Genomic DNA, 19,141 nt, shown 5'->3' on the forward strand with positions numbered 1-19,141 from the left:
ACAGAAGGACAAATATTGTATAAGACCACTATTATAAGAACTCAAGAAAAGGTTTAAACACAGAAGAAAACATTCTTTGATGGTTACGAAGGTGGGGAGGGAGGGGGAGGGTTATTTACTAACCAGAGATTAGATAAGAATTATCTTAGGTGAAAGGAAGGACAGCACACACTACAGGGGAAGTCAGCACAACTGGACTAAACCAAAGCTAAGAAGCTTCCTGAATACAATCAAACACTTTGAGGGACAGAGTAGCAGGGGTAGGGGTCTGGGGACCATGCTATCATGGGACATCTAGGTCAGCTGGCATAACAAAGCTTATTAAGAAAATGTTCTGCATCCTACTTTGGTGAGTGGCGCCTGGGGTCTTAAAAGCTTGCAAGGGGCCATCTGAGATGCATCAATTGGTCCCAACCACCTGGAGTAAAGGAGAATGAAGAACACCAAAGACACAAGGAAAGTAGTAGCCCAAGAGACAGAAAGGGCCACATAAACCAGAGACTTCATCAGCCTACGACCAGAAGAACTAGGTGGTGCCCGGCTACCACCAATGACCGCCCTGAAAACGAACACAACAGAGTCCCGGATGGAGCAGGAGAAAGGTGGGGTGCAGAACTCAAATTCTAGTAAGTAGACTTAATGGTCCAACTGAGACTGGAGGTACCCCAGAAAGCATGGCCCCCGGATTCTCTATCAGCACAGACTAAAACCATTTCCAAGTCCAACTCTTCAGACAGGGATTGGACTTGACTGTGGGACATAAAGTGATACTCATGAGGAGTGTGCCTCTTAGTTCAAGTAGATACAAGAGACTAAACGTTTAGCTTCTGTCTAGAGGTGAGATGGGAAGGCAGAGAGGGTTAGGAGCTGGGTGAATGGACATGGGGAATCGGATGGAAAGGAGGAGTGTGCTGTCACAATACGGGGAGAGCAATTAGAGTCACATAACAATGTATGTATAAATTTTTGTATGGGAAAAAATAAAAATAAATAAAATTTATAAAAGGGCACATGAAGACTTTAAAGTTACTGAATGCCTATTCCTGTCAGTTTTGTTCCAATGTTTGTTCTGAAAACATGAATTTGTTGCAATGAGACTGATATATCAGGGAGCAATTTGACTGTAGTAAGGGCAGTTTCAGTGAGGTGGTGGGGCATATCTTGACTGGAGCGGTTTAAAAGAGAATGGGAGTTGAGCAAGTGAAAACAATGGGTTTAAACAACTTTTCCAAGGATTTTTACTATAAAAAGAAAGATAGATATGAGGAGGTAGCTATAAAGTGGAGACGAGACCATGGGGTCCTGAGGAGATGAATTTAATCCAGAAACTTAAACCAGAGTATGTTTGTATCCTGATAGCAATAATGGAGTCCAGTGAGAGAAGGTGATGATATATGAGAGAAGGGATACCTGTAAAAGTAAAGTCCTTGCGCAGAGAAGGTATGGAATCTAGTGAACAAGCAGGGAACTTGAGGAGTTGGCCTTAAATGGAAATAGGCTCAGCTCATTCATGTTCACTAAAGAGGGAAGGCAGAATATGGGTACAGATGCAGGTACCTTGACAGATTTAATGATGCTTCTATTTTCTCAGTAGAATGAGACAAGGTCTTTAGCTGAGGCTTAGAAGGTGATGGGAAGGTGTTTTGGATGTTTTTAAGAAGAGAGTAGGAGGTGGGAAAACAATCCTAGAAAGTGAAAGGGTAAATTGATTAAGAAAAACGTAGACAGATTGCTGGGCAGTGCTGAGGGCCCCAAGTGAGACCAGACAGGATAGGTTTATGTGCTTCTCTAGCCACATTCCACTACTCGGGTGCAGTAATGAAGGGGCGAATTTAACTAGATGAGTATGATGGGAGAGAGAGGAAAGGACAAGGGACCCACGAGTGTACTCAAAGGAATAACGACAGTGATGTTCCTGGAATTTAAGCTGGGTAAGGAGTGCAGGTGAGGACATATGAAGGCTGATAAGCAGTCAGTTCTGCTGAGTTTAGGGTCAACAGATTAAAAGTCCTGAAGGAACAAAGAATTGTTAGAGTGGGTCTACTGGAATAAATAAGGTAACAAGAAAAGAGGTAGTGGTCAGAGAATGGAATGTGTGAAACCAAGATTTTTAATGTAATGAAATTATTGGTAATGGCAAAGTTGAGGGTATGATCATGGGACAAGGTGCCTAACATAAATCAGAAAATATTGCTGGAAATGAGGTCAAAGAGGAGAGGACAGATAAAAGATCTACGTGGATATTGAAATCACCAAGAATGATGGCTGATGTACAATGATAAGAAAAACAATTGAGCCAGCTATAAAATCTTCAATAAATGAAATAACAAAAGGACAGCAGATGATGGCAACAAGAAGAGGTAGCAAGTGATACAGCATGATGGCAAATGCTTGAAATGAGAGGGAGGGGGGAACAAAACTGAAAGAGGAACAAAACAAAACAAACAAAAAAAAACCTACCTAACCTGTAGGACCTGTGATAAATGAAATGTGAGGGGAAAAGATAACACTTTCGTGCATCAGCCATATTTCATTAGAACAAGAGGGTGAGGACAAATGGGATTTTTCTTATGATAGAATATGAGTTCCAGAGGACATGGCAGAAGGAATTGGGAAGACAAAAAAAAAAAAAAAAAAAGTTGACAGATTAAATCAAATTAGATGATATACAAGATCATATGATAATAAGAGTCCACATTATGATGATGGATTAACCAGAAGTCATAATTCGTGGAGACGATTTAGGTAAACAGAGATACAAGCTATAAAGGCACTAATTCTTGTGATCTTTTGGGGGCAAGCGGGTCATCAGTTCTAATTACAGCTGCTTTCTTGGAATGAGACTCATGGTTTATAGTGCTGAGGCGAGTGATGTTATGATACCACAGGTTTAAAGGTTATTGTTGTTAGCTGCTGTCAAGTCATTTCCAACTCATGGCGACCCCACGTGTGCTCCATAGGGTTTTCAAGGCTGTGACCTTTCGGAAGCAGTTCACCAGTCCTGTCTTCCAAGGCACCTCTGGGTGGTTGTGAACTGCCAACTTTTCGGCTAGTTGTCGAGTGCTTAACTGTTTGTGCACCCAGGGACTCCAGTTCAAAGGTACATTTAATGTATTTGCACAATTATACAAAAGTGCTTTCAATGTATTGCCACCCTATGACTCCTTTTGTGTAAGTAGAAACAATACTGTTCTTAGAGTTTCCCCACTTTCCTTAAGCCACCTATCCAATCCCTACTTCCCTCTCTAAAAAACATCCTCTCCTAGTTAAAGGCAAAAACTGAGGCTGTTAACAACATCTATCTTAAATTCCTGCCTCCACTCCTCCCTCCACCAGTAAGCCTACCTTCATATTCCTATCTCAGGGCATAAAGAGTTCCTCTTCCTCCTATCCATAACCTTCTACTTTTGCTTTTGATATCATCTATTTCCTCTGAGATCTTGCTCTATCAATGACCATTTCTCTATCCTTTATCTTCACAGTATCCCTCTTTATGGGCATCTGCTTATAAATATACTCATGCTTCTCCTTCCAAAAACAAAATAAAACCCAACAAAATCTGCCTTATCGCTCTTCTTTCTCTCTCAGTCAAAACCGTTAAAAGGTTAATCTTCATTCAGTCTCTTTTTCCTTACTTTTTGTTCACTTCTCAACTGCTGTAATCTATCTTCAGCATGCCCACAACTCTGGTGAAATTATGCCACCAAAGGTCATTAATGATCTCCATACTGCAAATCTAATAGCCACCTTTCCAGCCTTATCTTTCTGGACCTTTTCATTGAACTTTACATTGTTGATCACACTCCTGCCTTCTTGACACACTTAAATTCCTTGGCTTTCATGACATTATTCTCTCTTGGTTCTCCTACCTCTGAGATCATTCCTGCTGCCCTCATCTTGAATATTATTGCTCCCCAGAGTTTCACACATGAATCAATTCTTTTTCTATATGTTCTCACTAGGCAGAGAGGAGGGACATTTAAATCAGTCAGGAAGTTCATGGAAGACTTCATGGTTTTAATTTATACCTCTAAATTACACTATTTGCTGATGGCTTCTAAATCTCCAGCCCTGATCTCTTCTTTTGAGCTTCAAACTCATATCCAGCTAGCAATAGGATATCCTTTACTCGGGTATTTATAGGCACTTCAAATTCATTATGTCCAAAACTAAACATATTATCTTCCCACTTAAAATGGCTCCTCCTCCCATATTCTCTCTGTTAATGGTATAAACATCAACCCAATCATCTAATTAAAAAATCTGACTCATCTTGATTCTTCCCTCTCCCTCACCACTTCTCCCCAACCCCATGCTATATCCATTCAAACACCAAATCCTGTCAATTTACTCTCTTACAACATTTCTTAAATTAAGTCCCAGTCTCTATCTTTACTACCTCTTCTCTAATTCAGGACCTCATAATCTCTTGCCTAGACTTTTACAATAACCTCTTACCTAATTACCTGCTTACTATGAGGCTAACCCTGGACCCTTTTATTTTACATTTCACTTCACTATCTTCCTTAAAACAGTTTTGCAACCACACAATAAAAATCCTCTCTTTAGCATGGCATACAATACCTTCTATGACATGGCCCATACCAGCCATTGCCTGCACTTGCTGGTTAGAACTTCGTACAACGGAATACTAAATAGCTTTCAGCTTCTTACATACTCTATACTGTATCATGTCATTCTGTTTTTGCCCATTTCCTATGACCTTCCCATCTTCCATCACTTGGCTCTTGCTTAGCTTTCAACATCTAATTTGAACATTATCTTCTCCACAGTATCTTCCCTAAACCCCCAAAACCCAAACCAAACCCACTGTCGTCGAGTAAATTTTGACTCACAGTAACCCTACAGGACAGAGTAAAACTGCCTCACAGGGTTTCCAAGGAGCAGCTGACGTATTCAAACTGCCAACCTTTTGGTTAGCAGCCGAGCTCTTAACCAGTGTGCCATCAGGGCTCCGGCAAGATGTAAGATTAATAGATAAAAAGAAATGAACAGTTCTTATGACTCATCAATTATTTGTTTGTTATTTTTCATACTTGAGAGACTAAGAAGCAACTGCTCAAAAATCTTTACAATGTGAACTCATTTGGAACTTTTTTTATTATGACATTTGACTAAAGAAGTAAGATGCCAATAACCAATGCCTTTAAGAATGAGAGTTCAACAATCACTTCATGTAGCCACCATAACTAATGTTCTACCTATAGGTCAATCTCAACAACAGTAGCTTTATACTACAATTGAAATGTATAGTCAGACTTTTAAAAAGTTGCCACTGATAAGACATCAATAAGTGTCCTACACTGGAGTGAGAGGAAAGCAATCTACCAAATTTTTGAAAATGGTCAGAAAGAAGTCCACAGTATCATATAAATACATCAAACAAATTGAAGCAATCTGATGCGAGGGGAAAGCAAAGCTATATTTTCAATGTACAAAAGTTACTTACATAATGCTCTAAATCATAGGTTAACAAACTATGGTCATGGGCCAAATTCAACCTACTATTTTTGTGAATAAAGTTTTATTGGAACACAGCCACATTCATTCATTTATGTATTTTCTGTGACTAGTCCTCACTACAATGGCAGAGCTGAGTAGTTGTAACAGAAAACATATGGCCCACAAAGTATAAAATATTTACTATTTGGCCCCTTTAGAAAAAGTTTAACAACTTTGCTCTAAGTTATTAGAAAGTAAAGCAATATACTAGTGTCCTTAAAAAATATTTACAGTGAAAAAAAAAAAAAACTGCACAAAAGTCCATGATTTATATCTTTATCCTATTTTTTTTCTCATTTCTTTAGTGGTACTTCTAATTTGCTGTTTTCAGTCAAACCCATTCTTGTCCCCAGTCTACCCATATCACAGGTTCCTAGCTCTCCTTTTTAACATATTCTGATATAGATGGTCAATAATAAATCTTCTCTAACCTAGTCTGACTCAAATAAAGATGTAAATGATTTCCCACGAAGACAGGGGGAAAAAAGACATAAAATGGAAGAAAAGCTAGTGAGTAAAGAAGATGGATAAAGAGGCATGTGTTGGGGGTAGGAAGTTAATGATTAAATGTTTTTGAGAGAATGGATGACAGTATGATTAAAACAACCAGGTAAGTGTTTTAGGTAGAGAAAAAACAGAGAAGGGGGTGGGGAGGAGAAGCAAATAAAGAAAATCAAACTATTTCAAAAATATGGAGAATTATCACACGTAAAAAGGATAAAACTGCACAACTCAAAGACTGTAATCAATGTCACTGAATTGTACATGTAGAAACAATTGAACTGGTGTGTGTTTTGCTGTGTATATTTGTGACAACAACAATAAAAAAAAAAAAAGCATAAAACTTATTAGCATCGATTTGTTTAAAAAGCCTTCCATTTACCTATCCAAACAAGTAAACAGTCCAGATTTTCCTCCTACTGCACAAAGTACTTTGGGAGCACAGCGAGGTCGTGTCATCAAGACTGTCTGATGAGAGAGTCTATGTTCAGGCATAAAGTGGTACTTTAGGGCTTCATTCAAAAGATGTTTACAAGTACGATCATCACGAATAAGATGATTTGCTTCATATAGTCTAGTGAGAAACTTAACACTCAGCAATGGTAATCGCACACTGTTAAGTAGCTGTGCTAAGTATTTCTGGCGTTCTTGTACGTCATACTTAATCCAAGACTCTAGTGCATAAAAAACAGTCTCTTCAGTAGCTACATTCAAACAGTCATTGGAAACAATTTCATCCAAATCAGCATGGGTTAACTCAAAAAACTCTTCAGTCTGGCAAACAGCTTCAAAATTCTGGCATATATACTTAGTGGCTGCCAAATAAAGGTCATGACAACCATACGTCTCTGCAAATCGAGAAATTCCAATACAGTTACCAGGATCAAGTTGGCTTTCAAGAAATGCACAACATTCTTTCAGGACAAGTTTTATCTGGAGTAGGTTTGCTGCTGGAAGGAGAGATTCAACTGTGTCCTGAGAAATAAAAACAGTCCCTGTATAGGCATATTCCACAATGGCCTGGAGAGCAGTTTCATCAATGCACTGAAACTCAACTTCACTGTTCTCTTTTTCAGAAAGGTTTCCAGTGAACATGGCTTTGAAATATGGGCTGATGCTGGCAAGTACCACTTTGTGAGCATAAATTTTAACATCACCTACTCGAAGAATGATGTCACAGAGTTCATGATGTTGACGAAGAAGATTCAAGCCCTGCAGAAGTTGCTCAGAATGTAAGTGGGTTAAGTTAGCAAGCATGTAGGTCGGGGATGTGTGGTCCATCTATAAAAGGAAAAAAAAAAAGCACAGTTATTTCAAAAAAATCTTGCCAATATGATTTTTTTCCCTAAATAGTTCAAATTAGATCATATTTGTTGTTTGTCTGACTGTTTGTTGGTTTTTAAATCCCTTATACTAAATACCAGAACAGCAGCTTTCAGAGTTAGAAGGGAATTTACCAATCACATAATTCAACTCCTTTATTATAGATTGTAGAAAATTGCGGCCCAAAATGTTGTTGTTTGCCCAAAACTCATAGGTCTCTCAACAGTGGACTTTTGGATGAGACTCTGCCAACTCTTCCATTCTGTTTCCCTTCATTAAATTCAAGTCTGAGCTATCACTGAAATAAAATACAAATATGAAAAGAAAAAGAAAACTCACTTAAAGTAAAATTAATTTTGAAACAATGCTAGTAGCTATTTAGCTATTTTCTCAATATCAATGCCTGCCAACCTAATCAACAAATGCTTTAAATCTGAAAGAAATTTCATAATATTAACACAAATACTTAAATCCAAAAGTCAATAATTGCTTTGATAAAGGGTGTTGAAAATTAACAAAGATACTATTACTGTCAATTCAACAACAACAAAAAGTTATTGTGAACATAATAGGATAGTGAGGACAATAAGGCTCACTTACTGACCCGTACCATATCCACTCAACTCCTGATCACATATTCAGATCATACACACCCAATCTATTTGCTACTCTGTGCTTCTGAAGATAAAAAAGAATAAAAATAGGACAGAAGAAAAAGGATGAGACAGAAAAAAAGAAGAACGAGTGAACAGGCAGTAAGGTCTGTGGTACGCTGAATAATGGTCCCCAAAAGACATCCACATCCTAATCCCTGGAACCTGTGAATATTACTTTATATGGCAAAAAAGAACTTTGTAGATGTGATTAAATCAGGGCTTTGAACCAGTTCGTCCTGGTTTGAACTTCTGCTGAGAAATTCACATTTCTAACAAGTTCCCAGCTAATGCTAATGATTCCACTCCAGATGTACTGAATCAGAATCTACATTTTAAACAAGATCCCTGTCTTAGTTATCTAGTGCTGCTATAACAGAAGTACCACAAGTGGATGGCTGTAACAAACAGAAATTTATTCTCTCACAGTCTAGGAGGCTAGAAGTCCAAACTCAGGGCGCCAGCTCCAGAGGAAGGCTTTCTCTCTCTGTCAGCTCTGGGGGAAGGTCTTTGTCATCAATCTTCCCTGGGCCTAGGAGTTTCTTAGTGTAGGGAACCCAGGTGCAAAGGACATGTTCCACTCCCAGCTCGTCTTTCTTGGTGGTAGGATGTCCCTTCTCTCTCTACTCGTTTCTCTCTTTTATATCTCAAAAGAGACTGACTCAAGATACAACCTAATCCTGCAGATAGTGTCTTGCCTCATTAACATAACTGCCTCTAATCCTGCCTCATTAACATCACAGATGTTAGGATTTACAACACACAGGATAATTACATCAGATCACAAAATGGAGGACAACCACACAATACTGGGAATTATAGCCTAGCCAAGTTGACAAACATTTTTGGGGGACACAACTCAATCCATAACAATCCCCACTGACACCTATTCTTATACAGAAAAATCACCTGGGGATCTTGTTAAAATGTAGATTCTGATTCAGTACATCTGGGGGTGGAATCATTAGCATCAGCTGGGAACTTATTAGAAATGCAAATTTCTCAGCAGGAGTTAAAACTTGAATGAACTGGTTCAAAGCCCTGGATTAAATTAAGGATTTTGAGATAGGGAGATTATCCTGGATTATTCCAAGTGGGCCTTATATGCAATCACGTCTCCTCATAAGAGGGAAAGAGAGGAAGATCTGACACACACACAAGAGAAGGCAATGTGACCATGGTGGCACAGATTGGAGTGATACAGCCACAAACTTAGGAATTTTGGCATCCACCAGAAGCTGGAAGAGGTAAAGAACAAATTCTTCCCTAGAGAGAGGGAGGGCCCGCGGCCCTGCTGACACCTTAATTTGAGCCCAGTGATACTGACTTTGGACTTCTGGACTCCAGGACTGTGACAGAATAAACTTGTAGTTTTAAGTCACCAAGTTTGTAGTAATCTGTTACAGCAGCCGTAAGAAACGAATATAAGGATCTTTCAGAATGGATCTTAGCAGCTGTTTAGAATAGACAAAAGGAACACAAGACTTGTACACAATATGCACTGTTTCTCCCTTTCTCACCCACACCTCAAACACAAGTTATGGGGATAATAAAATACAATATTTTGTTCCTATCTTAAAAGTGTTATAATACAAACATTCTGAACACTATTAAATAATATAAATATTGGTAGGACTGGGAGGGCCTGCCACTTCATTCCTGTGCATTTTTAAGTAGATATATTCGAATATTGAAATGTTTATCTTTATGTCAAGAAACTCATCATTTCACACTTCGTTCACATTAAATTTTAAATCAGTTAACAAATTATGTTAACATGGCAACCTTTCAGCTGGTATCACCAACCTCCACTTCTGATCTCTCCAAATAATCCTACACACGTCTATCAGAATAATTCTCAAGTATTATTTTAATTATGGTATGAACATGTCTCAAGAAAATTCTGGGTCTTTCAGTAGGTACTTTCTTTCTTATGAAATACTGGTAAGTCAGTCACAAAAGGAAAAATATTATACAACCTCACTTATATAAAAAGACAACGCAAATGTATAAAGACAAGTGTTTATCAGTGGTTACCAGGGGTGGGAGGGAGGGGGAAAGGAGGGCTTAACAGTGATGAAAACACTGCATTAAGACTAGGGTTGCACAGCCAATTATTATAATTGCTGTCAGTAAGGTGTACATCTATAAAAAGTTGAACTGGCAAAAGTTGTGTAATAGATATATTTACTACAACAACAAAGCAGTAGCTGCTGAGGCTGCTTGTGTACCTTGGTTTGGAGGTTTAGGGTTAGGGTTTCATAGGACATCCCAGTTAATTGGCCTAATAACATGTTTAGTGCTTCTGTTCTACTTCCTAGTCCCTTGCACAGCGCCTGGGGTCTTAAAAGCTTGGAAGTGGCCATTTAAGGCACAACAATCGGTCTCTATTTGCCTGGAGCAACAGAAAATGGAGAGTTAGGAATAGGAGGAGGATATGGAATGTGTGGCTAATTAACTCTATGAATAACTGCCTCCTTTGCCATTAGTGCAGACAACTGGATGGTGCCCAGCTATTATTACTGAACATTTTGATCAAAGATTCTATAGAAGAATATTGATCAAAAGGTGGAAAATGCAGAACAGAATTTCAAATTCTCATGGACTCTAGACTTTCTAGAGTCAAGGGGGCTGGATGAACCCTGGAAACTATTGCCCTGAGATAATCTTTAAAACTTAAGCCAAAAATATCCCCTGAAGTCTTCTTAAAACCAAACAAGAGTTTAGCTTAACTAGTAAGAAAATGTCTGCCTTGAGCATTATGCTCTTTTAAGAACTATCTATATGGGATCAAAGCGACAACAGCAACTCAAAAGATTAGACAGGAACTTTAGGGGGCAATGAGTTTATGTTAATGGAGGAGGAACAACTTAGAAAAGGAAAGTGAGAATGGTTGCACAACTAGAAGAATGCAATCAATATCAATGAACCGTACATGCAGAAACAGTTGAATTGGTGTACGTTTTGCTGTGTATATTCTCAACAACAAATATTAAAAAATAAAAGAAAGAGGAGGATACAAATATACACACATATATCCAGTTACATTTTTAAAAATGGAAATATTAACCAATTTTTTTTTAAGTTATACAAGGAGAGAGAAGACAGTTGAGGTTATAGACAGGCATCTTTGAATATACTCTGTTTTATAGATTTGACCATGGAACCAGGAAAATATTTTACATAATTATAAAACAAAGTATTAAAACCTAATCCATAAGAAATTCGGAAATGAAAGAAAATAAACAAAACGTGTACCTCGTTGGTAGCCTAATCACAAAATGAGGAACTATTCCAAAAAACTTTAAAACAGTAATTTGACTGTCCATTCTTAGTGGGCTATATCCTTAAAAAAAAAGCTTAAACTGTTTTTAGTAATTCTAATATTGGAGAAGGTATTGTTATTTATATTCTGGGATTATTGTATGTATATTGTGGAATGAAGCTAATGAGTGATTAGTAGGTATTATTCTATCATTCCCAGGGTCATTGTGATCTGGAATTCTCAGTATGGGAGAAAGAAGATAAAGGCGTAAGACTGAGACCTTAAATACAAATCTTTTAGTCCTGAATCTGAAGTCAAAGTATCAGAATATATGTGTGTGTGTGTGTGTGTGTGTGTGTGTTTAAGACAAAATAAATTATACTTGCTATCTCTGTCTACTGAAAAGACACAGAAACTATGTCCAACCCAGTAGCAAAGAGTACTCCTAGCACCCAAGTGTGGTCCCTAAATACCAGTTCCCTCAAAGGGAACAGAACTTCTTGGATAAACTGCTGACTCCAGGGCTGGGGCAAAAAATGCTGAAATAAATCTGGAATTTTAACATCTTAGGTAGCAAGGAATCTATCAATGACTATTAATAAAAAAAAAAAAAACCAAACCCATTGCCGTCAAGTCGATTTTGATTCATAGCAACCCTAAAGGACAGAGTAGAACTGTCCCATAGGTTCCAAGGAGCATCTGGTGGATTCAAACTGCTGACTTTTTGGTTAGCAGCCATAGCACTTAACCACTACGCCACCAGGGTTTCCAATAACTACTAAGTTCATATCAAAAGAACCCAGAAGCCAAACTAAAGATTTTGCTTGTATGCGATATATGATATTGTTCAATAATTTCCTCATTTCATTAGATCACCTTTCTTTGCAATGGGCATGAATACAGATCTCTTCCAGTTGGCTGGCCAGGAAGCTTGTCTTCTAAATTCTTGGCATAGATGAGCAAGCACTTCGAACACGGCATCTGTTTGTTGAAGCATCTCAACTGGTATTCTGTCAATTCCCGGAGTTTTGTTTTTTGCCAATGCCTTCAGTACCATCGTTTCTCGATCATATGCTACCTCCTGAAATGGTTAAAGGTCGACCAATTCTTTTTGGTACACTGACTTTGTGTATTCTTTCTTTTGATGCTTCCTGCATCATTCAATTATTTGACCATTAGAATCCTTCAATATTGCAACTTGAGTCTTGAATTTTTCCTTTAGTTTTTTCAGCTTGAAAACTGCCGAGCATCTTCCTTTTTGGTTTTCTAACTCCCCATTTCACTATAATACTTTACCCTTGTCTTCTCGAGCTGCCCCTTGAAATCTTCTGTTCAACTCTTTTACTTCGTCATTTTTTTCCATTTGCTTTAGCTACTCTGTGCTCAAGGGCAAGTTTTGGAGTCTCTTCTGACATCGATTTTGGTTTGTTTTTCCTTTCCTGTCTTTAAATGACCTTTTGCTTTTGTCATGTATGCTGTCCTTGATGTCATCCCACAACTCTTCTGGTCTTTGGTCATTAGTGTTCAGTGCATTAAATTTGTTCTTGAGATGGTCTTTAAATTCAGGTGGGATATACTCAAGGTCATATTTTGACTCTCATGGACTTGTGTTTTCTTCAGCTTCACCTTGAGCTTTTTTTAAAAAAATTTTTTTTAATTATTATTTTTTCATTGTTGTGCTTTAAGTGAAAGTTTACAATTCAAGTTAGTCTCTCATACAAAAATTTAGAAATACACTGTTATGTGACCATAGTTGCTCTCCCTATACTGTGACAGCACACTCCTCCTTTCCACCCCGGATTTCCCGTGTCCATCCAGCCAGCTCCTGACCCTCTCTGCCTTCTCATCTCGCCTCTGGACAGGAGCTGCCCATTTACTCTCATGTATCTACTTGAGCTAAGCAGCATACTCTTCACGAGTATCATTTTATGTCCCATAGTCCAGTCTAATCTTTGTCTGAAGAGTTGGCCTCGGGAATGGTTTTAGTTTTGGGTTAACAGAGAGTCTGGGAGCCATGTCTTTTCAGCTTGAACTTGTGTAAGACTCGTAAACAAACTGTGATATGCAGTGGACACAACCTTGCTTGCTGAAAGTGAGGACAATTTGAAGCACTCTACTGATGAAAATCAAACACTACGGTCTTCAGCCGAAAGTGAGGAGGATTTGAAGCACTCTACTGATTTAGATCAAACACTACAGTCCTCAGTATAGATTGCACCTCAACACAAAGAAAACAAAAATCCTCACAACTGGACCAATAAGCAACATCATGATAAATGGAGAAAAGATTGAAGTTGTCAGTTTTATTTCACTTGGATCCACAATCAGCTCCCTAGAAGCAGCAGTCAAGAAATCAAACGACACATTGTACTGGGCAAACCTGCTGCAAAAGACCACTTTAAAGTGTTAAAAAAAAAAGATGCTGCTTTGAGGACTAAGGTATGCCTGACTCAAGCCATGGTATTTTCAATTGCCTCATATGCGTGCAAAAGCTGAACAATGAAAAAGGAAGATCAAAGTATGGACGATTTGAATTATGGTGTTGGCAAAGATTAATTATATACCATGGACTGCCAGAAGAATGAGCAAATATGTCTTGGAAGAAGTACAGCCAGAATGCTCCTTAGAAGTGAGGATGGCAAGACTTCGTGTCATGTACTTTGGATATGTTACCAGGAGGGATCGATCCCTGGAGAAGGATATCAGGTTTGGTAAAGTAAAGGGTTAGTGAAAAAGAAACGGATTAACACAGTGGTTTCAACAATGGACTCAATCATAACAACAACTGTGAGGATGGCACAGGACCGGGCAGTATTTCGTTCTGTTATACACAGGGTTGCTATGAGTCAGAGCCAATTCGTACACCTAACAACATGTGTATTCTTGCACCTCATCAGCACCTAAATCAAACATGAATCCAGTCAACCCTCTGGATCCAACTAAAATTCACAAGAAACACAGAACAAAGCATACTAAACTATATCAAAGATATGTAATCAGCAAAAACAAAAAAAAAAAAAATGACTATGAGAAATTTTATGCAGCAAATAACCTGATTCTTCAACAAATAAACTGCAAGAAATAAGAAGAGAGAACCTATACACTTAAAAGACGTTATCAGTCAAATGCAACATGTGAAACCACGTACACATATACACCTCCCCCCACACATATACACCCCCCCCAACTTTTAGGAGATAATTGGAAATTTCTACACTGACTGGATAATTGATTATATTAACTAATTATTGTTATTTTTGTGCTTGAATAATGGTACTGTACTTGTCGTTTTAAGAGTTTTTATCTTTAAGAAATACATACTAAAATATTTATAGATATAATGATATGTTAGGGACTTGCTTCAAAGTAGTATGACATGGGGGAATAGATGGGGATTAGATGTACATGGGGGTTCATCATATTATTCTACTTTTGCATGTTTTTGAAATTTTGCATAGTAAAACGTTTAAAAAAGAAAAGGAGAATATGTGTAAAGTACTGAACTTGGCATAAGACAGACCAAGAATCTAAGTTCAGAGAGTTTAAAGGAATTAAAAAGAATAATTACAATTAGAGGACTAGTATTCAAGTTTTCTTAACCTTATGGAGTAATGTGCTCTATACATTACATTCAAAAAGTCACAAAGCCAAACAGTATTGAGCTGGTTAAAATATTTATTGAACAAATTTATAATTGTTGCCACTTCTGAAAAGACTACTCTGTAAAGAGCATCTAGAATAAGTTTGTTCCACTGTCATGTGCCAGATACTGTTCTAAACGTTTTCCATGTATTAACTCCTTTCATCCTCAGTGTACACCATGAGACAGGCACAGTTATTATTATTCCCATTTTACAGATGAAGGCACAGAGAAGTTAAGCCCAAGGCAAGATTTAAATTCTGGCAGTCTGCCTCCGAGTTCTTAAAAACTATGCTATACTGTCTCACTACTAAATAAGACCATGGTTTATCAACCTTATTAAAATTTAGACTCAGAAACTAAAAAGGTTCAGAATAGAAACCCAAAATGATATATTAGCTATATATGTATATTATATACCCTGTGTATTATATACACACTATGTATGTCAGATACAAAAATATATCAGAGTTTTAAACAAAATAAAGAGGCATCTATAGAACAAGCGCTCCTTTTGGTTATTTATATAGTAGCAGGTTTGATTCTCCTTCCCCCACAACCCTGTCATATTTTTTCTTGTTTTTAATTTTGGTACCATAAAACAAATACTTAGGAACACTCTAAATTCAGGTAACTGGATCAGTTAATACTGAATAAACAGTATACATCTGAAAAGTTTTCAAAAAGTAATAGCATTGTACTTCACTTCTAATCATATTCTTGTTGCATAAATATATACAATATAAAGATACTATGATATGAAACCAAAATTTTCCATCGTCTACAGTAACTTCACAGTTTTAGATTCTGAAACCAAGCTAATAAAAGTTGAGCTGTGAGTCTAGTAGCTACTTAATTGACACCTAAGCTACAAAGCAGTGGTGCTGAAATCAGCTGGGAGGCAATTATCTGCTACTGTATAAATACAGATCATAATGAGGGCAAATAAATGGAGAGAAACGAGACTTGCTTTTAAAAAAAAAATCCAAACACACATATACATTTCTTTTAAACATGTGATTTATAAAGTAAGGAGAGTATTTTATCATATCTGCTCTTTTAAGTTTCTTTCCCAGAGTTCAACTTTCCTCACAGAAGAATTCAACTAATGATGGCATAAAATTTTATCGGCGAGTCTGTTGAACAAGTTGGCATATTTCCCTTTTCTCTAAGATTGACTTTTATCAGAGCCGAAGAAACAAAAGTAAAATTAGAAGCCTGTCATAATATGAATCATTATTAACACAGATTCAGAAATAACCCAGAAGTCCCCAAAGCTGTTACTACATCCAGTAAAAGCACTGTTACATAATTAACCCCTGTTCACTGAAAAAGTGGTTGCAACGGATGTGAAATCCTGTTAATTTATATAGATGAGTGCTTAAAATGAAACAGAAATTAGATTTTTGTTTAAAATTATAGTTTTGACTCAGGGCAGAAATGTCTAACGGCTTTGGAATATAAACCTAAGTAGATGAAAATACATCACTGATATACATTTAAAAAAAAAAAAACAAAAACTAATCAGCGTGTGTGTGTGTATGCTCATTACTTCTTATTAAAGTTTTGACTCAAACAAGAAACTAAAAAGGTTCAGGATAGAAGCACAGAAAGTGTATATGTACATAATAAACGATGAATAATTAATAATGCAAAAATCTAATTTTATCCTATAGTTTCAATACTCTCCCCCACCAAAATTTTCCCAGAACTGTGGGCAAGTAGCTAAACTGACTAATTTGAGTTTTACTTTCTTCCTCTGCCCAATTACTCCCACAAAATGTGCCACAGTATAAAACGTTGAAGATGTAACCTCAAATTAAAAAACTGTTGTGAGAATTAAATGAGTTAATATTCATTAGGTGCCTAGCACAGCATCTGGCACAGTCAATAAATGACAGTACTATTGTAATTATCTGCTAATATTAATAGCACTTTCATTTGGTAACATTTCTACACAATAACCTCTCAAACGATACAAAATTCTTAACATTTTACAGAATTTGCACCCATTCAAATATACCTGGATATCTGTAAAATTTGAGTAAGGACACAATAAATTGTAGTGGTTAATCCAACTAATATATGTGGATATAATTACACTAATTAATAACTGTGAAAATAAAAATCTTTTAGAAAATTGTGTCTACCCTCTAAGTTCAGCTCAAAAAAAAAAAAAAAAGATGTGGTACACAAACATTCCTGTAACTCATTAGTTCAACTAATTTTTTTTAAATTATTGAAATTTTTAATTTGTTTTACCTAAAGTTGCTATTTTTAGTGTACCCTTAACTCCTCTCCCAACTTTCAGAGGTATATTTTGGATCCACTATTCTGGAATTTGATTAAAACTTTCACCCTATCTATATCTATGAGATATATGTGGATATATATGGAGCCCTGGTGGTGTAATGGTTAAGAGCTCAGGCTGCCAACCAAAACGTATGTGGTTCAAATCCAGCCACTCCTTGGAAACCCTACAGGGCAGTCCTACTCTGTCATACAGTGTCGCTATGAGTCGGAATTGACTTGATGACACACAACATCATCTATGATAAAAATATAAAATGTTTCTCTAGCCAATACACACGAGGTCCCTAGAATTCAAGAATAAGATTTAAAAAAAAAATTATAGTAGAAATAACAGAATTATTATTAAACGGATGATATTTTTCCACAAAATAAGCCTAAAAGATAATTAGTTAATAAGATATGTGATGGTAATGTGGTCCCATTTCTTAAATATTCACCATGGGAAACTAATGCATCTTTGAAGTCTTCATCGAAGAGATTAAACTGTTATCTCTAAAACATGGTGACGTACAGCAAAATGAAGACTCATTTTGCTCTGTTTCATGGAAAAGGACGTGATAGCTAGTTGACGTATGTATCCAGGTCCCTTAAAAAGTATTCTCGATAAAAAGAAGGGTAATTTTTAAGCTTCTACTACAAACTTGAAGAAATATCACTCAAGACTTTACAAGTTCCTTTTAATTTCATGCTTACTACACAACTTTCTACTCATTAACTTGGTTTCTCAAATTCTTAGATACAGTAAAGAGTTCACTGGATTTTTAACCTGAAAATTCTGATCACTGGAAACGGATCTAGTCCAACGTAAACCGGCATCCTAATGTTTACATAATTCTCGTTAGTTTAGTGTGAATTGGGTTCCTGAACTCTGAGCATACATGAGTAAAAGTATAAACTTGAGCTTCTTAGACTGGAAATTTGAGAACCAGAAACTCCTCACTGAAAACTGCCACAAACATCTCTTGGTCTTCACTTCCCCCTTTCCACCCTGTCCTGAAAATGAAATGGTCTACTGATACACGCTAGCCAAATCAAATGTAGGCAGATTCATTTAAACACCAAAATGACTAATCAAAAACAAAATAACAGCCTGAAATTTAAACCAAAACGTAAGGATGCATGTTTACACAAGCTTCATTTACATTACTACTCTATTACCAAAAGAAAAAAAACAAAAAACCTACGATATTCAAATTGTGCTTTAAGGGCAATATCCAAAATTATTTTTGAACTTGCATCGGCCGGGAACATTATTTATGAAGTGGTCTAGCATATATGATTCAATTATTTCAAGACTTAAAAAAATACTTAAGAGGCATCCCATCTGGTACTGAGCAGGGTAGGAACACTTGCATTCGAAGTGCATAAATTTCGTACTTCAAATGATAACTCAGACTTTTCCCACTGTGTCATTCAAAAGTAATTATGTTATTCCTGAAAAAAAAAAAAAAAAAAAAAACTCTCTTCCACACTCCAGAGAATTCAGCTTCACATCCGACACTCCAGCTCTTTAGTTTCATTTACGAACTAAAACAAAGAAATGTCTACTATCAGCCCTAAATCCATATGGCAGAATTCTCTGCGGACCGTGATGTCAAGAACTTCAGCCGCAACTGAAATTGTCTTTGCAATCTCCGTCTCCAGGAGACTGAAAGGCTGGAGAGACACGCAAGGATCCTGCAGGGAGATCGGGGCAGCGGAGGGAGGGGTACGGGGGAAAGGGCCAGCCCCACAGAGAACTGCATTGGCGGGGGAAGACTTTGAGAACGAAAACGAGAGGCGGTTAGCTATAGGGAAAAATAGATTTTTTTCCCCATATTATGTACGTTTCAAAAAGAACTTAAAGTGGTAGCAGTAAGGCAAAAAAAGTGACAGAAAACCATTAACCCTCCACGGCCCTACAGTAAGGGAAGTAGGATAGGC

At 37.1% G+C, this 19,141-nt stretch overlaps 1 protein-coding gene across 2 annotated transcripts in view; it reads right to left on the reverse strand.

The window, feature by feature from the left end:
- The window catches only part of KLHL28 (kelch like family member 28), a 25,123-nt gene that overhangs the window by 5,458 nt on the left and 524 nt on the right, over positions 1 to 19,141 (reverse strand). The window contains exon 2 of one of the 2 annotated variants that reach the window (XM_004387876.2): positions 6,407 to 7,305. In XM_004387876.2, the coding sequence (XP_004387933.1) occupies positions 6,407 to 7,305 (899 nt within the window). Of the gene's footprint in view, positions 1 to 6,406; positions 8,201 to 19,141 lie in introns of those variants that run through there. The other variant, XM_023741981.1, reaches the window with a different exon arrangement.

The sequence above is a fragment of the Trichechus manatus genome, unplaced genomic scaffold, assembly GCF_000243295.1.
Source record: "Trichechus manatus latirostris isolate Lorelei unplaced genomic scaffold, TriManLat1.0 scaffold00196, whole genome shotgun sequence".
Lineage (NCBI taxonomy): Eukaryota > Metazoa > Chordata > Mammalia > Sirenia > Trichechidae > Trichechus > Trichechus manatus.